General features: G+C 37.9%; 1 protein-coding gene across 2 annotated transcripts in view; it reads right to left on the bottom strand.

The window, feature by feature from the left end:
• Nucleotides 1-21,130, bottom strand: part of LOC122412502 (uncharacterized) — a 217,189-nt gene that overhangs the window by 177,097 nt on the left and 18,962 nt on the right. For both annotated transcript variants that reach the window (XM_043422064.1, XM_043422065.1), the window contains exon 2: nt 18,501-18,563. In XM_043422064.1, the coding sequence (XP_043277999.1) occupies nt 18,501-18,518 (18 nt within the window). In that variant the 5' untranslated portion in view covers nt 18,519-18,563. The remainder of the gene's footprint in view (nt 1-18,500; nt 18,564-21,130) is intronic.

Below are 21,130 nucleotides of genomic sequence, written 5' to 3'. Positions count from 1 at the left end.
GGAAACACCCTTTTCTCCATTATCATTTTTTATGGTAATTTTTGAACTTTCGAGAATATTCTGCAGAGATTTAAGAAGGGGAAGAATATTGTGCTGGAAGATGCTTCGGAAATTGTTGGTTGTTTTTTATGAGGATGACGATTATATGAAATTAACGAAATCGCGTTATCAAAATAGAACGAAATCAATTCGTTCTATTTTGTTCAATAAAATAAACAAAATACTTGAATTTGAGAAAATAATAATGTTTTTAAGGGACTTTATTCTTTTTTTATTGGATCTTTTGTTGGTCATTTTGACAATTATGAGTAACGATATTAGTGAGAGTTTGAAAACACTGGGTTCTTTCTCTGTGTGAAAGGACAGTTGATGAAAAATTTAGTGGAAAATTTCGAATCCAAGGGAAATTGGTCGATCGGTATTCGAGCTTTTGTGAATTTTGTTCAAACCGAGAATTCATGGTGCAGACCTATTTTGAAAGGCATTCCGCAAGGGGTATGTGGAAATAATTTGTACGATGGAAATATTCGTTTGGACGGTCGAAACGAGTCTTTTGGATTGGTATACGAACCAGTCAGTACCTATTTTCCGTTCGAAAATAATCGACGAGGAGAGCGAAACGCGAAATAAAATAAATTGCAAGTAAAATTCCACTCGGGATACGAACTTTTTGGACTGAGGGTATATTTTTCTGTGGATCCGAGACTCGGGTTGAGTAATATTCCATTGGCAAGCTGTTCGTGAAATCGACAAAGTGGCGAGAGTACAAGCATCTCGGTGAGGAAAAACTCGATTCAAAGAGCCATGAATCGGACGTGAAAAATCGGTACGCATGCACGTGACGTGAGAGAGACAGCTGCCGAGTGGGCGAAATTATATCGGATCGACCCTCTCTCGAATATGAATATATGCTCTGGTGGAAAATCGTCGCGGAATTTACGTAAATTTTATGTAGCCATGCAAGCCTGGAGGAAAAAAAGGAAAGAGCGGCAGAAAATTATGAATATTTTACCTGAATGAAAATTCCAAATGGAGAATGTGAAATTAAAATGTAACTCAAATGAACTTTCTCGATATCCAATCACATTCCCTTCCTAGGATAAATCAATCGAAAATGTGCTCGAATTTATCGAAATATTTTCAACAGTTGCTCAATCAAATTAGCGACGAATCCTCGTAGCTCAGAATATTTCGATGAATTTTTAAAATTTTCGCTTATACATTTGCCAGTAGCGCACAAAGATAATAATCAGTCTGTCTCATCAATACAAATTTTTGTTTATGAGACTTTATTACAGAGAGAAGAATTTGCGAATTTGTGGCTCGGTTGCGAATCCTCGCGATAATTCTCTTAAGGGGTTTACCCCAATTAGACGGGCGAAAAGGGACTATTTTCACGAATTTTTTTGACCGGTATAGATTATAAATCTGGATATAAAAAGTGTTTTTTATATATTTATTTTAATCAGTTTTCGTACAGAAAAATAGGGGAGAAGACAGATCCAAAAAAACGGGTGTGCGTTTGTTGATAAAATCTTTGGAACGGATGATCGGAGCGAAAAAAATGGTTTTATATCCAATAATTTTGATTTTTTACAAAATGACAAAATGGCGAGCATTTTTCCAAAAACTACGAAAAAGCACGTTTTTCTCGTGGTTTTTTGCAAAAAAAAAAATAGTTCCGCTCAAAATTTCAAAATTCGTACGATATACGCTATAACTATAGTCGTAAAAAACACGTGGTAAAATTTTGGTAAGGATTGGTTAAATAGTTTCAGAGATTTTATCAACGAGCCGTCCAAAAACATAATTTTAAGAAAATTGCGTTTAAAGAAAGGCAGGCATGCGGTACCCATACTGGGCGGTGCGTATTAGTGCGCTCAAGCAGCCAAGTAAACAACGTCGCTCAAACGCAACTTAAACTACTCAGATTTTTATAAAATTTTAATTATTTGAAAAGAAAAGTTTTTTTTTTAATTTCGAGTTTTTGGAGCATGCTCTTAACCGAATAACGAAATTTTGCAGATTTCCAATGGATTAATGTATACTTTCAAAAAATGTAATAAAAAAAAAATCGATTTTTTGAAAATTCTAATTAGGGTAAACCCCTTAATCAATTCCATACTTCTTGAAATAATTAACGAAGTGATTTTTCATAATATAATTCTTGTAAGATATTTCTAGAGAATAATTTGAGCGAATAATTCTTGAGGAGATAATATTCTTTAGGATTGAAAAAAAAGTTGATTCGCTTCTTTATTGGGGTAATGTATTTTTGGAGCACTGCACTGTTTATCACACAACTGCACTGTTATCACATACAAGGAAAAAAAAAGATTTCATAACATACATTTGAAAAATATGCGTATGAGTGAAAAAGAGACGGAAAGAAAGGAAAATCATAAAGTATGCAAAATCTCGAATGCAAATGCGAAAAGCACTATGCATGAAAATGGGCAAAACGTACGAAATATTGGATATAAAATATGCGGAGCACCCAAAACGAACGGAGTGTCTGTTCATGCGAGATTTTCATATTGTATATTGCATATATTCCATATTATCCTACTCCCCTCGTGTACGTTTGTTGTGGACGAGAATTTCAACGCGAAATCGAATCATTGACTCGAGACTTATGAAAAATTCATTTCCCGTGTTTAAGAATGAAAAAAAAAGTGTTCAGAATTTTTGTTTCCGATGAGAAGCCTCGAGAGATGCTGAAATGAAAAAAGTGGAGATGGACTTTACGGGCTGGAAACAAATGAATGAGAAAAATAGGTCTTGACGTTTCACACGGAATGACCCATAGGAAAATCTCTAATGTGCGCGGGAATACGAAAAAATTGATTAATAAAATTTCATTAGTAACACGTTGGAAAGTGGGCATGAAGAGGAGACGAGTGGAAAAGCACAAAAGCTCGAAGGATCGATACACCGCTGACTGAAAACTAAAACATCACCGGAGAGCTCATACGTGTTGCACGCGACAGTCGAATCGTCGCTCATGAGCTCAATGTATTTGTCGTAGGATTAAAAACAGAAAGAACTGCTATTGGGACTGCGAAATCGCTGTATCGACAAATTATCGAATCTAATTAGCTCGTGTTCCATTGCACCGTCACGATATCCGGATTTTTTTCGTCAGCTATCAATATCCAAATTTATGAAAGTTGCTACACCAGAGAACGAGAAAATAAAAAATGAATTTCCCTCTGACCGATGCGATTCACAGGGTGTCTTTATCGTCGATTCTTTTAATTCTACAATCAATGTTCAAATAAACCCTGGTTTTTCGTAAATTTATAATAAATTTGAAAAAACGAAAACCAAACATTGAACATACTTTGTCTTTCGAGTGTTCAATTTCCCAGCTATAAATCGATTTTAGAAATCAAATTCAAAATCACTTTTTGTTTGCATTCACGAGTTTTTCCGTTCACCCTCGGGACACCCTGTATATTTAAACTCTCCAGCATCCTCGGCCAGTTTGCACGTCTATTTTTCACGTTGCTCTGCGAAACGTTAACAATTAATGTTTTCCACTGGGACTGGACGGCCTCCCTTTCGCTCTTCCGCTCCCTTTTCTGCTCAACTGTTCGACGTGTGTCCCATCATCCATTCAATTTCATGTCCCCGGTGCGAATATATCATTCGTCCCATTATATTTTTCATTCCTATTTTCATCTTTTCCGCAGAGGAAATCTAGCTGTCTATATAATGTTTGTAGCAGGTGTGACGGAAAAGCATTTCCGAAAGGGATCGTTAAATCTTATGAAAGACAGCAGTAACATTTTCATTCGAGTAATGAGGGCTGTCGAGATAAAAAATGCATAAAAATGTGGTATAAAAAATTCGTGGAGACGAATTTCCATTGAATAAAATGGACGGGCGGCCAAAAATAGAGGAAGAAACTCGTTCAATTTTCGAACCTGTCGCATCGGAGGGCCCTGAAAATTCGAATGTAAAAAAGTGTGATTGAAAAATTGCGCGATCGCATAAATTCTAAAAATTGCAAAGATCGTTTAGTTTGGTGTCTCCGAAGTTTTGATTCATCGCCTCTAGACTTAACCTATATTTTTTTTCGGATGAAAGTGAAGAGGCAGGAGAGGACTCATCGATCAAAGGCCTCGGTCCACTTGGCTCGCTTCTCCTCGGTGTTTATACTTAACACGTATTCCCGTGTTTTCCTCAATTTAATGCTACTCTCGCAGATTGACACGTGGCGGAGGTGTTTAAAAGCGCATTCGAGAAAACAAAACGGAAAATGAAAAAAAGAAAATGAAATAGAAAAACCGAAGGAAAGAGTAGACAAAAAAAGCAAGTCCTACCGCGAACAGGTGGCGGGACGTTAAATTTATCGGTGTTTATGTTTTACGGTAAACAAAATTTTCTCCTATAACGTTCGCGGAATTACAAGCCCCCGGTTATCTCGTAATTCAGGCGATAAACGTGGACTCGCGGTTTTGCTCGTGGGGGTGCTCGGAGTCGAAGCGAGGTCGTTGAATATTCTGGTAACAGCGTCATACGTTCTACGGAGTGTCTGAAACGTCAATTTCGAAATTTCAGCATTGAAGAGCTCATGAGATTTCAAATAGAAAAGTCATCAGTTACTTTCCTCTGGGGCCTGCAGTACTTGGAATATCGAAGGATTAATGCCAGTTATTTTTGAGTCGAATGAAGCCAATAAGAGCAGAGTAGCGAGATCTCGAACAGAGTCTATTAGATTGGCTGCCACTAACGAATCAACAGCTCGTGAAGACTGCATCGCAGTGGAAAATGCTCTGCATTTTTCTTCAGGATTACATGATCCAACTGTGCAACAGCTTTTCCACGATTGACAGGACATTTTGTCGAAAACATCGCAGTGAATTGTGTACTGCATGCTCGTCAAACGAGTGGACAGTTTTCACAATTATTTCAGGCCGAATCTGATCCACCAATTGAACATGTTTTAGGGAAAAGACAATTTTCAATCGAATTTGTCAGAAAATAATACATAATTTCTTACGAATTGACCACGTGGATTTTTTCTAAGATTGCATCATTTTACGGTTAGAGTTATTCGTTCATTTTCCAAAGAAGCTCATTCGTCATTGGATTGCCATGACTTCCGAACAGATGTTGAAAAAATCCAAGAGGTAGATTCGTTGAGGATTGCTTGGAGGATTTCGACGTGGCGACTTGGGACAGTTTAAAAATACAACTTTTTTTTCAAAAAATCTTAATGAATATAGATTATTGTGGAAAATTTCACTTTTTGTGAAAGTTGACGTTCTTGTGAATTCATCGTTGGATGCACTATGTTTTTAAGTCAAGAAGGCTCATTGCTCCACGCATTGACTTCCGCCATGTTCAATTAGTCGATTAGACCGGGTATGAAGGCAGTGTGAAAATAAAGCACTCATTTGAGTTGCATGCAGTGCAGTAGTTAACTCAAATGTACGAAATTCGCGTTTTACGGGGGAACGAGACAAGCGCGCTGTGTTCAGAACAACTGTCAGCTCGTAGATTTTTGACGATTTCGCAGCCGGAAAATCTGCTTGTGAAGCCCGGAGAGTATTCTCATTCGGCCATCCCAGCACTCCCAACGTGCCTCCAATCGCAATATTACGTACCGTCGGGGAAGCTTATATATATAGAAACGTTGCCGGAAAATTCGTTCTACCGTGAAAAAACACATCGTATAATGTTATTTGAAAACGTGTGTCCGGTCACGTCATACGAGACAACGGCTGTTTCGCTTGTGAAAGCCATGACATATGTATATTCAGGCAAATGCATAGACACGTCTATATGAAGCTATGTGAAGCAACGAAAAAGAAGAGCACGAGAGTGTTAAGGTAGATCATGCCCTAAGGATCGTATTTTATGGGTGTCTAAATTCGATCGATTTTTACTCCCTAATTGAAGGCATAATCACTTTAAATTAATGTCAGATGAGTTATTAATTCGGAGTAGTTAATAAATTTTTTCAACTTATCTTTTGGCGAATGAAATTACAAGCCATTAATTAATCGGGGATCCATCACCGATTGGACCGAGATTTCATTCGTCCCTGGTTAAAAAATTGCACTAGAGAACGCAAAGGAAAAACACACGGGGAAGTGGATCTAGAAAAAAGTATTAATAAAAAGACAGAAGGCTGTGACAGGAATGGGCCAAGCCAAGAAGAAACAGAATACCGAAATAAGCAAAATGAGATTATATACGAGTGTTCGTTACCAATTTCGTCCAATCTTTAACGTAATATATTTTTATTACTGGTAAGACAATCGTCTCGAATTTTTTCCTAAACCTTCGTTATATACTTCATTGTTATTGTGTACTTTTTCATAAACTTCGTAAGCAGCATTTCTTATATGGAAAAATAAACGTTTTTTTACACATAGTCCGGATAACCCGGTGTATTTTTCTTCATATTTAAACGTGTTTATTTCAATAGCGAATAAGACGAACTCTTTAAAATTTGTTATGCGTGTTAGTCGAATACTCATTTAAACTCTGTAAACTTCACGACTTTCTTAAGAAAATCTTTTCGTGCATGAACTACCCTAAGCATTTTTGTTCATAAAAACTGCTCACCCGGTGCATTCAACAGTTTAATTTATGCTCAGATTTCGTATATGAGCTATGAACGTAAACGAATTAGCGTTCCATCCAAATTTACAATAATTTGGAAGATCTTCAACGAGAGTCGTATCTTCCATAAATTATTGGGAAGCAAGTCGAGTATAACTCGAAGAATGATATAAACTGATTGAATCTATGGTAATATCGTCCGCCCCATGATTTTTTGCCTCCCAGTCGAATTTAGTTCTGGAAAAAAAAAATATACATTTCTCCTGGAGCAATGAGCGTGGCAGAGAGAGGCTGGCACAAAAATAAAAAACCGTCGGAGCTCTCCACATTTTTTCCCCCCATTTCGTGACTGGAAACTAAAAAACATTCGAGAATAACGGTATAATGTAAAAAAGAAAACAAAAGTGGAACGGACGATCGGAAACCCGGATCACATACTTTCGCGCTTGGCTTGGAGAGGCCGTGAGTGGAAGAGTAGATAGAGAGAAAGAGAAAGAGAAAAAAAATAATAGAAAATCAAGGAAAAAAGAGAGAAATAGTAAAACGAGGGTACAGTACCTTTGCAGAATCGCAAAGTCCCATTTCCAGAGCTACTCTCAAGAAGGGGGAGACTTGGCCAATGGATAACCTCCCAAAGAACGAGAGCAGCGTTAGGATATATTCGCCCTTTCGAAGTCAAGCACCGTTGATTCCTCTTTTCCCTTTTCTTTTATTATCCATACAAGCATATATATGCATATATATCTTTATCTCTTCATCTGTACCTACATATATATATAAATACGTACAAAGAAAAGGTGAAGGTACGTGGGTAGAACGATATCGGAGTTAATCGAGTAGAAACAAATTCAAAAACCATCCCTTCCTATCCTCGTCCGTTCGCCGGTTGGCGAACGGACAAGGCTGCAATCGCTGTACAGAGTTTCTTTCGCTCCTAAAATGCCGCTTAAGGGTTGATCGTTCAGGGAAACGAGTATGGCTTCAGTTAACCAAGTCCTGATTTCGACGTACCGAAGGGAAATCAATGTTATCACTTCACAAATGTTCGTCGTTTCGCGTCGAATTATTCATACATTTTCATTACAAATCTGATTATTTTTTTCGCAATAATGAATGATTGTTCGATGCTGTCACAATACACGTTTGTGAATCTTTGAAAACTCAATAGACTGAACAATTTAATGGTGACAGAAAAAAGGTCTATATCCGATGACTGAATTTGGAATCGTTGGTGCGTAAAAAAAAAATAATTTGCCCTAACCAATGGAAAATATAGCGGGAATTTGGGCGAGGAGTCCGGAAGAGGAAGCAGATTTTATTTTTTGTGGTTTCTCACACAGGGGCGGCGCTTTATCCTCAGGGGGAGTCTTCTAGTCGAGGCAGAAGATGTCTCGTCATCGAGCCGGGACACGAGGGAAAAAAAGAAGAAGAAGAAGAAGAGGAAGGACGCTCGGTGTCGCCAAACCATTGGAGGGCGAGCCTCGCTTCGATGAATTCTCCGGTTTGGTATATCGGTTTAATATAAAGCGATTTTACGAGGCTGAATGAAAAATCCATTAGTCGCCTGTCGATAGAAGAATTTTTTCGTCGCAGAGGGGAAGACAGAGGGCGGGCGAAAGGTGAAAAGGAAGCAGGCGGGATGTGGGAGACAGAAATGTGAACCTTTTATAGACCGTGGGAAAAATTGGTACTGAAAATAAACCAAGGCGATCTATTATAAACACTCCCGCGGTAGGAAAAAATGCTACACCGAAAGCGATAAAAAATATTTGATTTACTGAAGATATTAAATGATAAAAATATTACGTAGTGAAACTCGGCATTTGTTTTTCATTAAGGGGGGGGGGGGGGGTCCTGCTTTAAAAAGTCAAAAAAATCGATTGTTTTCGGGAATGTTTTTGGGATGGACGGAAATAACTCACCGCAGTGAACTTTGCGGTGTAGTTTCAAGGATATTTCAAGGGTACAAAGATATTGTTTTAATGTGAGAAATACCAATTTGTACATGGTTTATCAGCAAAATCTGATTGTCGAAATTTCTCAACTGTGCACAATGTGGAGATCGTAATTATTGTCGGCAATGAAAATTCCAATTTTTTTCCATTTTCATATATTTTCCTTCCACATGAACTTATAAAAACCCAATAGAATTGCGAAATTCTGTATTTTCAGTGAGTTTGAAAAAAAAACGCTTCTAAAGAAGAAGAATATCACTTCAATATGCTCAAGGAAAATATACAAAATTGAAAAAAAATTGGATTTTTTTTGCAAACAATAACAATGATTGTACGCAGGTGAGAAACTTCGCCAATCAGACTCGGTTCACAAACCATCTACAAATTAGTATTTCTCACATTAAAAAAGTGTTTTTCTATTTTTTAAATATCCTTGAAACCATACCGAGAAGTTCGCTACGGTGAGTTATTTCCGTCAATCACAAAAACACTCCCGAAAACAATCGATTTCTTAGACTTTCTAAAGCAGGACCCCCCTTAAGGTTTTCTTGTTTTTTATTATCGTGGTTCTTTTTGCACGAAAACGAAAGTTTTTTTTTGGTACTTGGCGTTCGTCGTCCATCCGTCTAAATTCAAAGATCCATTAACAAAATTTTTTCGTTTGTCTTCCAACCGATCGTTCGCGACAGCGCGAGAGTTTTAACGTTTAAAAATATCCCGAGTAAATAAATTCTTGGCTGATTATCTAGCTGGAGTTCGCGAACGTAAAAGAAAAAACTCGGCAATGTCTAATTATTAATACACAGCCAAGACGCACACTCCCACGTGAGCAAGTTGAAGAATTTCTTTTCCGTCTCGAATTAGCTGCGCAAATATGAAGTTGGCTGGAGTTTTCAGCTCGTGATTCAACTCTAAATTCCCTCAAGTATATGTATAGATAACGATAAACTTTCTACATGTGTATGTGTATATTCAAAGGGGTTGAAGTAAAAGGATTTTTTTTACCGCAAGAAAAGGGTGAACCCGAGGGTCGATCATCAGCCAAGTCTGTCACGTAGTATCGAAGCTCCCGTGCTACTTCAACAGAATTGAGATACGTGGTACCGGAGGAGTCTTCCTCTTTCTACTTTTCTCAACGTATACATGTATACGAAGAGAGATTACAGAGACGACGAGGGGTAAGTTCAGGACGTTCTTATCGAAATCCAGGTCGTGCCCCAAGGAAAGAGACAAGTCAGTCATCCTTTTTAGCCCAGAGGGGAAGGAGAGCTTCTACGTCCATTACTATGGTCTCCTATGCATGCAGCATATTCCTCTATCCTCATTTGAATTATTCTTCGCTAGAGAGACGGATCTTTATTGAAATATTGTCCGATATCCGACGATATAAGAAAAACGTTAAGGATGATAAAATGGCATATTTCTTGTGGAGAAAGCATGCAACGCGGGAGAAAGACAAAGAGAGAAATCGGATTAATAAGATTCCCAGCTACTACGAAAAGATCTCCCCTTCGAAATGTATGGTCACGGACAGATTGGCTTCAGAATTTAAAACAAGTGAGCAGAATTTGGAATTCGAAAGGACTTCGAGATTGAACGTGCGGAAAGATATTCGACATGTATATGTGGCTAGATCGGGACGCATATGGAGTCATAATACGAGGGGACCAAAATCGAGGATGAAGGATGAAAGAAGGAAGTTGTATTGACGAAGGTTATTTTCCGGATCGACGAATTTTCCATTCGAAAATAAAAATTCTTTTTCTCCGTTCCATCTTTATCTTTCATCTCTGTTGCCAGAACTTTTCGTCCCTTATTTTTCACCAGGGAATCATCCGCTCTTGTTTACAGTTGCGAAAAGTCCGCAATGCTCAATATCGTCGAAGAATTTTTAGGTCGGACCTTTGTCAAGCTGATTTTTTACTCGTCCATCAATTTTTTAATGGATATGCTTTTGAATGAAAATCTCGCAGTTAAAACGAGTGCAACGGATGTCAAAATGGACCGTTTGAAAGTTTCGAAACGTAAGAACGACGCCAAGTATTCCATACCGATACATATATACGATAATGTATAAGCATAAAATCGATAGAATCAAAACAAGAGAAAACTTTGACCAAAACTCTAATACAATCCTCAGTGAATATCCGTTCCGGACCATTTTCTCCATCCTCGTGTTGTTCAACGTCGGAGCGCCGCGAGGAAATTTCTTTTACGATACGACGATCCGATGCGAGGATATGGATACGGCGGGTTACTTATTGTAAGACCTCGTTACGGTCAACGAGTCAACTTTTGCAACATATGCGCTATTTGCCCGGAACGTATTCCGGCTCTTACAAGGATAATGAAAAAAGTAACTGAGAAAAGCCGGAGGAAATACCGGAAATTAAAATATAAATCGTTCGCTCGGGATTTTTGAAAACGAGAAAATAACGAAAAGTGTAATGAACAAGAAAAACTACTCGAAAGAGAAACATTAAGGTACTCCTTTCGCATGACCGCGTTTTTTGGGACACTCGAAATTTGGAGTGATTTCTAACCTCTGAGAAGTCGCGGTTGTATAGGAAAAACTTCTGCTTCTGCCATTTTTCCAACTTCTATCGGTAAGATCTCTTTCGAGCATTTTTGCTCTCGTATAAATTTTACGATTTTTGAAGTTTAATTCTTTATTAAATGTTCGATAACCTGACCTAAAATTTCGCCAATCTATTCGCATGCACTTTTACTTTACTGTTATTTAAAATCAGTTATTTATAGAAAATTCGGGTTCGTGAAAGAAATAGCTTAAGGAGGGTGGATCACCAAATCAAAATAATCAGAATTTGATGAAATTTGGTGATAAGATTCTTTGGCGTCAAGTATACAAATACAATTTTTTTTCAAATTTTTTTACCACATGGTTATCGAATAATTGAGCGTTAAATCCAAGTTCTTATGCACGAGATATATCTAATAGGTGTGTATACGTAAACTCTATGCTTATACGCGTGAACTTTAGTGTTCAATTACTCGAGAGCTATGTGGTGGAAAAATCTAAAAAAATTTGTACTGTCTTGTATATTTTGAAAGAATACATTTACCAAATTTTATAAAATTCTTATCATTTTGAAATTCTTTATATTTTTAATATGGTTTAGCATGGCAACCTTGTATCGTCGCGATCCACCCTCCTTAAGAGGATGGATCAGTTGGTATATCGCAACCGTGAGTGCGAGAGAGATAGTTGCAAATTTCGAAATCGAAATTCTTTGAGACAGTTTGACCGATTAAAAAAAGGCTCTGTCAGTCGATTTTTGCCATCGTTCTGCATAGGCTGACAGAGCCTTTTTTAATCGATCAAACTGTCTCAAAGAATTTCGATTTCGAAAATTCCAAGTGAGGTTAGTCGACTGATCCATACTCTTAAACGAACAGCACGAAGAAATAAAAAACAAAAACGAATGACATACGAAGAAAAAGAAGAAAAACCTAAGATAAAAAATGTTGAAAGAGAAGAAGACTGAAATTTTGTTGATGTATGCCACTCTCGACCATGAGATTTAAAAAAAGAGGTAATAAGCAAGAGAGACCCTTTTGGAAAGTGGTTGACTTCTTTATTCATCCGGTTCTCGTTAGATACTCATTTTTGTGTTGGAATTCGGAATACCAGCATCGACAATAATTGCTCATCTATTAGACAGCGTAAAATGGTGAATCATTTCCAAATGATCGATAAACGTAAATACAAATTTCAATTGAATTTTTTGGAAGAATTGATAAAGGCCACACGTGTTAAAGAGAACTGAGGATAATTCTACAACGTCGCTATATATTCGCTCGGCAAAGCGAATTTTCTCCAATTTCCGAATCAATACGGAACGATTTTATATATTAATATAGTTATGGTTTATTGGATATCGTAGAAATTCTACGAGGCCATAAAAAGATGATTGAAACGTTTCCATAACGAAAGGACTCTGCGGCGAGAGGAAAAGTTGGTGAAAAAAAGGGTACGGAGGGGGGAGGAACGATGAGAAGTGTCGTCGAAGAGGAGCAATGGGTTCCTCGTGTTTCCTCCACTTCTCTCTCGGGCCATTATCGTCACGGTTCTTTGAATAATTTAACAATTAAGATGGAAGTTTTCGGTAGGAAGCGAAGAAACGGAGTACGCGGAGATACCTCGGGAAGACTTCGCGAGTATAAAGAAAGCGAGTACGAGGAAGAATACGAATAAAAGAAGCAAAAATAAACAACAGCAAGAAAAAATGATGAAAAAAGGACGCGAGGGCGAGAAAAGTGAAAATGCGAGAAAATAGAGTAGCAAGAACGAGAGAAAAATAAAGGGATTTTTAAGGGGGAAGGGAACTTGGTTTCAAATACGGAAACTCAAGGAACGCGCGGAGAAGAAAAAGAAGAAGCGCGCGCGTTGGGAAAGTTTTCCCCGTCGCGACGTCAGTCGTATTTTTCCTATGACCGTACATTAATCTTCAAACTTCCTTTCCCCATCTTCGTCTCTATTCCTTCCACTCGCTCTCCCCCTCTTTCTCTCTTTTCTCTCTTCCTCTCACGCGGTTGAACGAGACGAATATATTTACGAAATAAAAAACGAAATATATGAATGTATTAGCGAGTTTTTGCCACGGGGACAGGATGGACGATGGGAGGAAACGAGTGAGGAAGAAGCTACGAATCAAAATCTCAAAAAGTCATTTTTGTCGAGAACGAATGTATAAAGGCAATATAAATATTAAAAAACTTGTACTTCCTGCTTGATACATATTTCATTAACGAATAATTATTTGATGGACTAAGAAATAACCCTCCAGTCTTATTAATCCATCACTCTTAAAAAGCTTCTACGAAGATTATCGGATTTGACGGATTAGTGGATTATCTCGAACAGTCCGGATGAGAGAATCAAAATTACTTTAAATCCTGCAACTATCATTATGCAGAATAAACGATGCAGCTATTTTCATTCTGATATTTTATGTATGAGACTATAATGACATTCTATTGTTCCTCGTTCGAATAGTACTCATTCATTATGTACACTCTTTGAATGATTCTAATTATTTTAATTGAGCGGTTCGCTAATTGATTGTGCTATTAATTAATTTGATTATTCATCCCCAATTAATTGAGCGTATCGTTCAGTTCTTTCGGTATAATCTTTCGATAATATCGATGGCACTTTGACAGAGAAATCGCAGATTATTATCAATACGCACAGTCATTGCTGTTTTCTTTCGGTATTAACACGAGACAATAAACCACTCGTTTTTTTGACAGCGAAAAAATTTCGTAATTTCCAACATATTTTTGTCGGTATTTCATCCAATGGAATTCATGATCGTCCATGTTTTAAGGGGCCTATCCTAACTAGAATTTTTAAAAAATACATTTTTTTATTGCATTTTTCGGAAATATTAAAAGTATGATACTAAAGTTTTATAAGGATCTGAGCAGTCCAAGTGCACTTTTGAGCGACGTTTTTAAACGCGTTTTTATCAAAATTATACGTTTTGGGACGGCTTGTTGATCAAATCTCCGAAACTATTCAACCGATCCTTACCAAAATTATAATACAGATTCTTTATGACCATAGCTATAGCGCATATCGTACGATTTTTGAAATTTTCAGTGGAACTATTTTTTTTTTGCAAAATACGATGAAAAAATCGTACTTTTTCGTATTTCTATTTTGTCATTTTTTAAAAAATCCAAAATCGTATGATAGTCATTTTATTTTTTTTCTCCAATCCATTCCAGAGAATTTATCGACAGCGCACACCCTCTTTTTTTGGACCTGTCTTCTTCCCTATTTTTCTGTATGAAAACTGAGTAAAATAAATATGAAAAAAAAATTTGTGCATCGTAAGAGTGTACTTTTTAGGCCTAACACTTTTTATATTCATATTTATAATTTATACCGACAAAAAAAATTTGTGTCTTTTTTCGCCAGTTCAACTACGGTAGACCCCTTAATACAGCAACTTTTTTATAAATCACTTTGATCAGATTCATTTCGTCATTTTGTCGCATACCTCATGCTCGTCAAATGCTTTCCTCACAAAAATATTTTTCTCAGAATAGTTGGAGTAAAACTCGGCCGTAGTTATTTTCATTCCTCTCATTTTTTTTCACCCCAGTGGTAACTTTTTCATCGAACAAAAGGACTATTAATGAATTTAGCTGATGAAAAGCACGGTTCAACAATTTTTCACAATTTTCATACTTTCGGACATTTTTACGAGGATACTAAATCATCAAGTTGTACTCTCAACAGGCCGGAAGTAATTTTCTGTTCTCCGAAGTTCAACAATAGACTTCCGGGGTCCGCTACGTATAACGTGTACGTGTGCATCGTTGTTCAATCGTAGTGTGAGATGGGCTCTGGACTGATACAGTGAGTGGACTTTATATGGGTCATTTTGCGTCAATTCCCAGCTCCAGGAAAGCGAGTAAATTTTGTTTTTCACTACCAAAAAAAAGAACGAACTTTTTAATAAAATCGTTTCGAAATAGGGAAATCCGGTAGAGCCCGCGATTCGATGTCAGCCTCGAAAGAAATCACGCGACTGGAGATAAAAAAGCGATTTTTCATCGATCTAAACTCGTGGAAAAAAATAATCGTACAATTTTTGAACCGCCAGCACCTTTATGACTGGCAGACGATTCCGTATAACTTAATCATCGCAGAAGTCGCTTCAACGGAATGCCTCACATACAAATTGAACGTAACCGTAACAAGAGCTCTTCCTCGAGCAGAACAAAGCTCTGGACGAGGTTTTGGATTCGAGGCCACGGTCCACCTCTTTCTGTACTGCGAGATGTTCTCTCGAGCGAGGATGCGACGACGAGGTGGCAAACTCGAGGAGATCACCTCCGAGATTTGTGTGCACCGGAGAGAGGCTTGCGTAACTACATACGCGTACGCATTTACTGAATAGAGAATGTCAGTGAGACTGATAAAGAGAGAAAAGAGCGGGGAGGGAGAGAGAGAGAGAGAGAGAGAGAGAGGACTGAACGCTACACCGACTGACCCACATACACGAGCTTTATTTAAACCGCGGAGAGTTTATCCTCTTCGGTGCTTTTAGTCTCTACTTTCGTCTCCTCGTTTCCATCTATGCGACACAGTACAATTTCTATAGGCCTAGACACAACGGAATAGCTGAAAAATGAAGACGATGTTGGGGCACGTTCACGCGGAATGCATCCCGGTTATAGAATTACCGAGTCTAGGGATGTCGATGCTAACTTCGATAACACAATTATGTGTGAGACGATTCTCCTTAATGAGGATCAACATATACGACATTTTTTCCACTTTTTCATTATACTCGATGTGTGTTCTCGTGTTTTTTAAGGTATTGCTTTCGCAAACCCGAATATTCTACAAATAAGTGATTTTAAAACCGTTAAATACTTGGCCTCGAATTGTTGTTATAAATTTTAATGCTGCACGTAACTTGGGTGGATTTATTTCCATTGATTTAGTTGTTAGGATACGAAAAACGGCGGGGGATCGATTTCCAAAATGTTTTCAAGCACGATTTTTCGGTTCTTTATTTCTCACGTTTCATTTCAATTTTTATAGTCACTTTACAAAATAATAACAGATTTGTATTTTTTAAATATAATGTTTTTTCGTCACGGCTAATTGAAGCAAATTTTTTGATATTTTTTGTATTCGCGTAATCGTTATATGTTCTCGATGAAATCTGGTAGAAACGGATTTTAGCTTGATTTTAGTACGCGAAAACCCATAGATTCTCATCTTTTGAGTGTTTTAACAAAACAAAAATTCAACTCGAATAATTCAACCGTAAAAACGAAAGATTTATGTACGTTCCTTTTTTAAGCAGTGGACAGGCGTGTGGTCAAAGTATAGAATGGGTTCGCGAGTATTTTTCGTTCCTCCTTTTTCACGAGAGCCGATTATCGTGCATTCTCGATGACGAGACGCGATAGTCCGTGAAGGGATGGAGAATAATCTACAGTCCGTGTTTGTACAAGCTCTTTTTTCGCGACTCATCCTCACTTCGATTTCGCACCTTTTGAAAATACGCTATTCCTTTCTCAAGTGCCTTTTTTCGTGTTCATTTTAGTCGGAGAAGCGGCGCAAAAGTGTGCGCTTCTTTTCTCCTTGTATATAGAATTCAATAAATATTTCAGCGTTCCAGCTAATGGACGAGTTGGACAATGGACAAAGCTTTTTTTTCGCAGCGATATAAAATTCTCCACGGGTTCACGTACCGCCTATTCAAAGTCCCACGAGCACTCCCAGCCCCCCTGATTATCCCTGATAAGGTTTATTCGCTCCTTAAATAGATATATACATACGGCCAGACACGAGCCGAAAAAAGTTCGAACGTCTGTTGTTATGTGAAAAGAAACGAGAGCGAGTTAGGGCTTTGTCCATCGAGTGAAAAAAGTCGTTTAACCTCGTGCCAGAGACTCGAAAATCAAAACTCAAACATGGAACGTTCCATTAGAAAAAATCTCTCATGTAAGTTTTGAAGAACCAAACAACCTATGAGCTAAAAAAGAACTCGAAAATTCTAGTAGCAATAAATGATAATAATTTTTAAGAGTCCATCTAAAGACAGAGAATTTTTTAGTTGAATGACGCCTTAAAAACGAGACTCGGTCGTTTCCTTTTCAGCCATTTTCTCCCATGCGCGATCGCACGAGAGATTTCGAGTTCTGGATTAGTTCGTTGATTCATCGAAATAACGTTTAATCCTGCGCGATCCAGGAAAGAGTTTCCCCAGAAAAAGTATACTTTCGAAAAAAAAAGCAGCACCAATGGTTTTCCCCCTTTCGACAAGTATATCCATACGCATGTGGAATACCAAAAAACGCCAAGGTTTCCAAGTTCAATATGTGCACGTATATATGTGCCGAAGTTTGTCCCCATTGCGTGGAATCACATTTCGTACGTGACCTTTAAGCCCCCGAGTCCGCGTGCGTGATCGCTACGAGATGCTTCTCTTGATTCGAAGAAGCCAAAAAAAGGATCCACACGGATTTTCCATCGTCCGTATACCTATAGGTTGATTCAGTTCTTATACACTCCTTTTTGTCGCGATGCGTGAAGTAAACTGAGGCAATAAAACCCGTCCGAGAAATTCGACTGAGAGAGAAAAAAATAAAGAAAATCTCTATATGAGAAAATTTTATCAAATTTTCGCCAAAATTTAACTGAAGCGGAATCAAGCCAAAATTCAAGTTCCAAACATCAAGAAAATCAATCAGTCGAGCCGTACTGAAATGATGACTATCTTTTTTTGTTACTCAATAAAATCGACACGTAAATGTCACTCGACTTCCATCGACGGTGCTTGACGAACGTGATAAAAATAACGAAGTTAGTGTAATTCGAAAATGCATTAATTTTGTATTCAGAACGATGTGTAAATTAGAGAAGTGAGTTAGATTCGAGAAAGGATGGAAGGGTGGGCAGGTGAGCCAAGATACAGAGTAGATTTAGGAGGATGAAGAGAAAATGGTCTGAAATAATATTCAGTTCTTGCCGACCTCTCCCCGAGGAGAGGTTTCCATATAATCTCAATGCTTCGCCACTCGTATATGGAGTAGAACGTACGTATAGTTATATCGAAGACGATGCTAACACGAAATGTAACGTTGGAGGGGTCAAACGTGAAATTGCACTCTGGCCACTTGTAATTCTCGATGCACTCGGGCGATCGTGGCAGAATCGTCGACGTTTCTACTCTTCGAGAGTTTCCGCAGGGATAACTGCGTTACCGGGGAAAGCTTGGAGACTGAAAAACCCTCATCGTCGTTCATATACGTACAAATTTGTGTATAAATGTAGAAATTCATGAAATGAAAAACAGGGCAGATTGTATGAGAGCGAATTATTATGATTGGAAGATTTTTTTCTTTTTTTGACCTCATTAAGTTGGCTGAATTTTGAAAAAAGATTATAATGCTTTAAGCTCATAAACTCACCGAATTAATGGCCGTCATGTCGTCGGGTCGACTAGGATCTGTGTCCACTAGCCCGTCGTCACTCTGCAACAGAAAATCGACAGAAGGTGTTAGGATTGATTAAGCTTGGAAAATAATTCGTATTTTTACCATTTTTTCGTGATCCTTTCAATATTTTTCGAGAAGATACTCAAAGATGAGATTGTACAAGTAAATTTACACTTTTATTACGAATTTAATTTGGATTAAGTGAGATTGAATGATAATTTACAAGATCGATAATATGGGATGGACAGATGCACGCGCAGAGACACGCTGAATTACTTTCCAACGATCGTTGAAGTTCCAGTGCAATCATTTGATGAATATATGCTTTTTCTATATGTTTAAAAAGCATATATATTTCATGTGCATTGTGCATGTGCGTAAAGACTGCAATGAAGAAAAAAAAGCGGCCGCGAATCGCATGAGAGAGCTTTTGAGCTTTGCAAGTTTAGCACGACCCAGTTGTCTCGCTGAAAGGATCTTTTCACTGGGTCTTTTCGAGCCGAACGTACCCCGGTGAAAAATCACTAAAAGACATGTCCTCATTCAAAAAGCACGCTTCGTGTACACTTTTGCATTTTTTTTTCGTCTATTAGCGTTGCATGATTTTTGAATATTTGACATCGTAGAAAAATCGAGAATTCTTGATCGTTCGAGCTTCAGAGAGGAACATTGCGTCTCGACCAACTTTTTTCTCTCTCGAGCTTTCAGGCTGTTAATTAAAATTTCACAGGCAAAATGTACTTATGGGATTATACGTTCGAGCTCCACGCTTCGTACGAATTTAGTTATTAATTATTCGGCCGAGGACTTTCGGCCCACGCAAAGCCGATCGGAAGAGAATTTCTCCCTCTCTCTCGGCTCTCCAGCGTTCCCTCTCTTTGGGGTTTTATAGAGATTAGTACACGCCATATAGCAGTAAAGCTGAGTAAATGCTAGTTCTGTTACAGAACATTTTTATTATGCATCGTCGCCTCATTTCTTGCTTAAGTATAACAATTCATTATTTACTCTGTTGATAGAAAAAATTGGGAAATATACTTCGCTCATCATTCCATTTGTAAATTGTAATAAGTGAACATGCTACTGAATTATTTCTTTTTTCACGTTGCTTCTCAATTTTAAGGTTGTTGCTAAATCTTTTGAAAGGCTGGGGGGGGGGGGGGAGGGGGGGCAAGAGACGACGCTGCTATGCTAATACAGTGAGTGACGTCAGCAATGCCACTTTATAGATACCGAAAGATTACTATTCATTCAGATGAAGGATGCGAAAATTTTCAAGCCTGTGAATGACAATAATTACTATTCAGAAATACGTTTATTTTAATAACTTCAGGTTGATTGAACATTTATTCTCTGTAATTGAAAATTGCGTTGAAATAAAAACAAAGTTTGGCAACGTTACGTAATTACTTGTCTTATCTGTGTTTTTTTTTTTTTTTTTTTATCAAGTTATTCTATTTATATCGTCCTGATTCAAAGTGTCGTATTTCAAATGAATTTCTTCATTAATAGGAGTGATATAAGCAAAAAAGTGTAACGACTTTGTCCCATATTCAACTGATGCAATGGAATGACATTTTTACTCAATTTCGATATTTTATTTCTCCAAAATTGGTTCGGTAAGCTCAGTTTTCTTTGAAACAGTACATTCAGGAGATATTCATCAACAAATAAAAACATTTTTATGAGGCTCTATTGACGTAAAAAATTTAAAGCAATAACCTTAAAAACTAAAATTCCAATAAATTGAAAATCAAATCATTCTATCGTGCAGTACGGACGCAAATAACCGCACATATTTAAAAATGTTCGCGATTGCAATCAAGATCATTGCAGATTCATCCGGATCACGATGCAGTTTTGATGCGAGTATTTTTCCCCCTGGATGAAGGAGGAAGTTTAGGCTTTTTTGGAGTTTCGAGAGTTACTTCGAAATCGTTGGAGACTGCCAACGAGGAGGTGAGTCGATAACGCTCAGTGCTTTCCTGCATACGAGCCATAAGCTCGCGAAGAAAAAGAGGGGGAAAGAGAGGGAACGGCACGTCGTCGATGGCAAAAGAAAAAGTACGTGCAAATGTCGTTGCCGAACTTTGATCGTAAAACAACTCGCAGAGGTCTAGCTCGGTACGTGCGGGCTAGAGTGCCCCGTTGGGTTTGTACGAAAACCCGTTGAGAAAGTATATATAAGTGGGTATATATGAGGAAAGCTTGGCCAGAAACGTGAAGAAGAAAATGAGAGAAAAAGAAAGAGGAAGAGAGAGAGAGAGAGTGAATTGGTCCACGAGAACAGCATAGAAATTCGTCTGCCTTTCTGTCCTTCCCCCTTTCTCAGTCCCCTCCACTGTTTCCTTACCGCGCAGCAGGATGATATAGGGACGATTCAGAAGGGCGAGTCAGCATTTTGAACGTTTGCCAAATCTTTGTTATGCGCGAATACATTTTTGTGTCAAACTCTCAGGAATTTGAGAAATGTCCGAAAGTCGAAAAAATCGATCGGTTCTTCTACGAATGATATTCCGTTCTACATTAACTAATACTTGCGTCTATTTGGAAAGGATTTGCCATGCAAAATAAAACGTCGAGATGATCATGTTTTTCAAATA

Source organism: Venturia canescens, chromosome 6 (assembly GCF_019457755.1).
Source record: "Venturia canescens isolate UGA chromosome 6, ASM1945775v1, whole genome shotgun sequence".
In the NCBI taxonomy this organism is placed as follows: domain Eukaryota; kingdom Metazoa; phylum Arthropoda; class Insecta; order Hymenoptera; family Ichneumonidae; genus Venturia; species Venturia canescens.
Note: the sequence above shows the minus strand (reverse complement) of the source record. Positions and strands in the feature narration are given on the sequence as shown.